The sequence below is a fragment of the Sesamum indicum genome, linkage group LG12 (assembly GCF_000512975.1).
Source record: "Sesamum indicum cultivar Zhongzhi No. 13 linkage group LG12, S_indicum_v1.0, whole genome shotgun sequence".
Lineage (NCBI taxonomy): Eukaryota > Viridiplantae > Streptophyta > Magnoliopsida > Lamiales > Pedaliaceae > Sesamum > Sesamum indicum.
In genome coordinates this window covers 2781548-2783679 of record NC_026156.1, presented here as the reverse complement: position 1 = coordinate 2783679, position 2132 = coordinate 2781548, and the positions used below count along the sequence as shown (strand labels likewise).

The 2132-nt window shown below is 37.9% G+C and overlaps 1 protein-coding gene and 1 long non-coding RNA gene across 3 annotated transcripts in view; one reads left to right on the top strand and one right to left on the bottom strand.

Annotated features, from left to right (window-relative positions):
• Positions 316 to 2132, top strand: part of LOC105175253 (calcium-transporting ATPase 12, plasma membrane-type-like) — a gene marked incomplete in the record, with an annotated part of 4318 nt that continues 2501 nt past the window's right edge. Inside the window, 3 exon segments of the mRNA XM_020698498.1 lie at positions 316 to 689; positions 762 to 1090; positions 1502 to 2132. Of these exon segments, the coding sequence (XP_020554157.1) occupies positions 821 to 1090; positions 1502 to 2132 (901 nt within the window).
• The window catches only part of LOC110013023, a 3539-nt gene continuing 2865 nt past the window's right edge, over positions 1459 to 2132 (bottom strand). Inside the window, exon 2 of one of the 2 annotated variants that reach the window (XR_002288184.1) lies at positions 1459 to 1612. This is a non-coding gene — a long non-coding RNA (uncharacterized LOC110013023). The remainder of the gene's footprint in view (positions 1613 to 2132) is intronic. The other variant, XR_002288185.1, reaches the window with a different exon arrangement.

Genomic DNA, 2132 nt, shown 5'->3' with positions numbered 1-2132 from the left:
CCGAATTAAATGCTATATACAATTGGAATAATATAACTAAGAATTAGTATGAAAATGCACAACAAAACAAAGTATACTTTTTAACGGATAATATTTGCGTAAGTCAATGGCAGGATTTTCATTTTAATTTAATTAATAAAAATTGGCTGATTGGTTTAAAAGTATTGATGACATGTATTGCGTATTGAATATTGTAAGAATACAATATGTTGGCTAATTTAGAAATATCGTTATATTATTTTTTTTTTTGAAAAATAATAATTAGGTATAATTAAGGAACAGTAAGTTTTGATGATACGGATATCCTGCAGGCTCTTGAACTACATATTTTGTTGTCTGAATTTGTTTTCATTTAGTGTGTGAATGAGAAGGAGAGGAAAGAAAAATCGTGTAGGTGATGTCATATTGGAAAAAGGAAATTTCTGGGAAGGTTTTGGGATGAGTTGATGGTTTTATTTTATTTTGTAAGGGGCGAGTAGTATATATAGATGTGCTGCCACCCATCCAATCTTCACCATAGATTGCAGTTTTTTGGGGGTTGATTAACATGCTCCAGTTTTGGAGCTGCCCTCTCTTTCTTTCTTTGATCTTAAAAAAGCAGTTTCAGTGTGTATGATCTAAGGCGTGCAGAGGGACGTTTAAGCTGCAGGGGAAACATATACGTGGGTAGAGAGAGTGAAGGAAGGTAGGTATTAATTCTTGCCCCCTAAGCTACACAGCCTTAATTTTTGTGTCAAATTAATTAACAAGTACGTACGCAGTGCATGAACATGACGGATCCCAACAACTCTGCAGGCGCTTGCTTCTTCAGAATTGATCCATGTCGGGTTCATTAATACTGGAGAATGCGAGCAGCTGTTTTGATGTTGAGGCGCAGCAATCACTTCTGCGGTCCACCACTACTGCCGTCCCACAACCGGATACATTCATATCCAACACTTCTACTACTACTTTTATGAGCGTAATTTTGCTGCTTCGTTCCGTCGAAATATTCAAAAGAGCTCTTTTTGACCCTCCTAATTATATTACTTCTTCTACTTCACTCTCATCAATCTCACCTACTCATCACACTCTACTACCTCATCACCAGGTATACTACTTTGCTTTCATTTCTTTCATATGTCCATATATATTACATACAAGGGAGGGGGAGGGGGTGGTGGCACCAAGGAGAGAGGTGAGGGCCAATGGCGGAGGCAAAGGCTATCCATGGAGAGGATGAATACAAGAAGGAAAATATATATTATTTTTATATATAAACATATTTAGTAATAATATTAAACATATATAATAATATTTTTATTGGTTAAAACTCATGCAGAGATGCAAAAGGTGCATAAGATGGTATTTTGCTCCATTTTCGAGAAGATGTTTAACTTGAGAAATTCTGGAAAAAAGAATTTGTTGGACAAATGTCACAGAATATTGAAATTATTACACTACTAAACATATATATGAGTGGTACATTACTGCAATATGACCATTCTGTAATGGTGATCAGGATTCAGCAACAGTATCAGCAGCTCTTGATATTTCGGCAGATCCAACTGATGAGGACATATTATTAAGCGCCCATGATTCGGCATCTGATGAACATCAGAACAACGTCGAGCTTCAACAAATCCAAAGGAATAATATTACTGAAATTGTAAAGAATGAGGATCTACAGGGCCTTCAGGATATTGGAGGAGTTAGAGGAGCTGCAGAAGCACTAAACACTGATCTACAAAACGGGATTTCTAGTCGCCAAGACATCAGCTCGCGCAAGCCCTGCCAACTATGTCAAGTTCTCGTCACTTTCTTCCATTCATTTCTAGGATCTTGCAATAATTACACGGTATTCCTCCTCTCTTCTGCTGCATTCTTGTCCCTAGGCTTTGGAATCAAAGAGGAAGGCTTGAACACTGGTTGGTACAATGGCGCAATTTTGATGTTCTACGTCTTCCTACTTGTCATCCTTACAACTATACACAAGTGCCTGGAATCGATTTCACAGAAGAAGTTGGAGAGTTCTTGGCAGTCGAGAGGGAGGAAGAGACAAGTGCTAGTTGTTAGAGAGGGGCGCGATCAGTTTGTTCATGAAATTGATCTTCAGGTAGGTGACGTAGCATTTCTGCGAAAAGGAGATACGG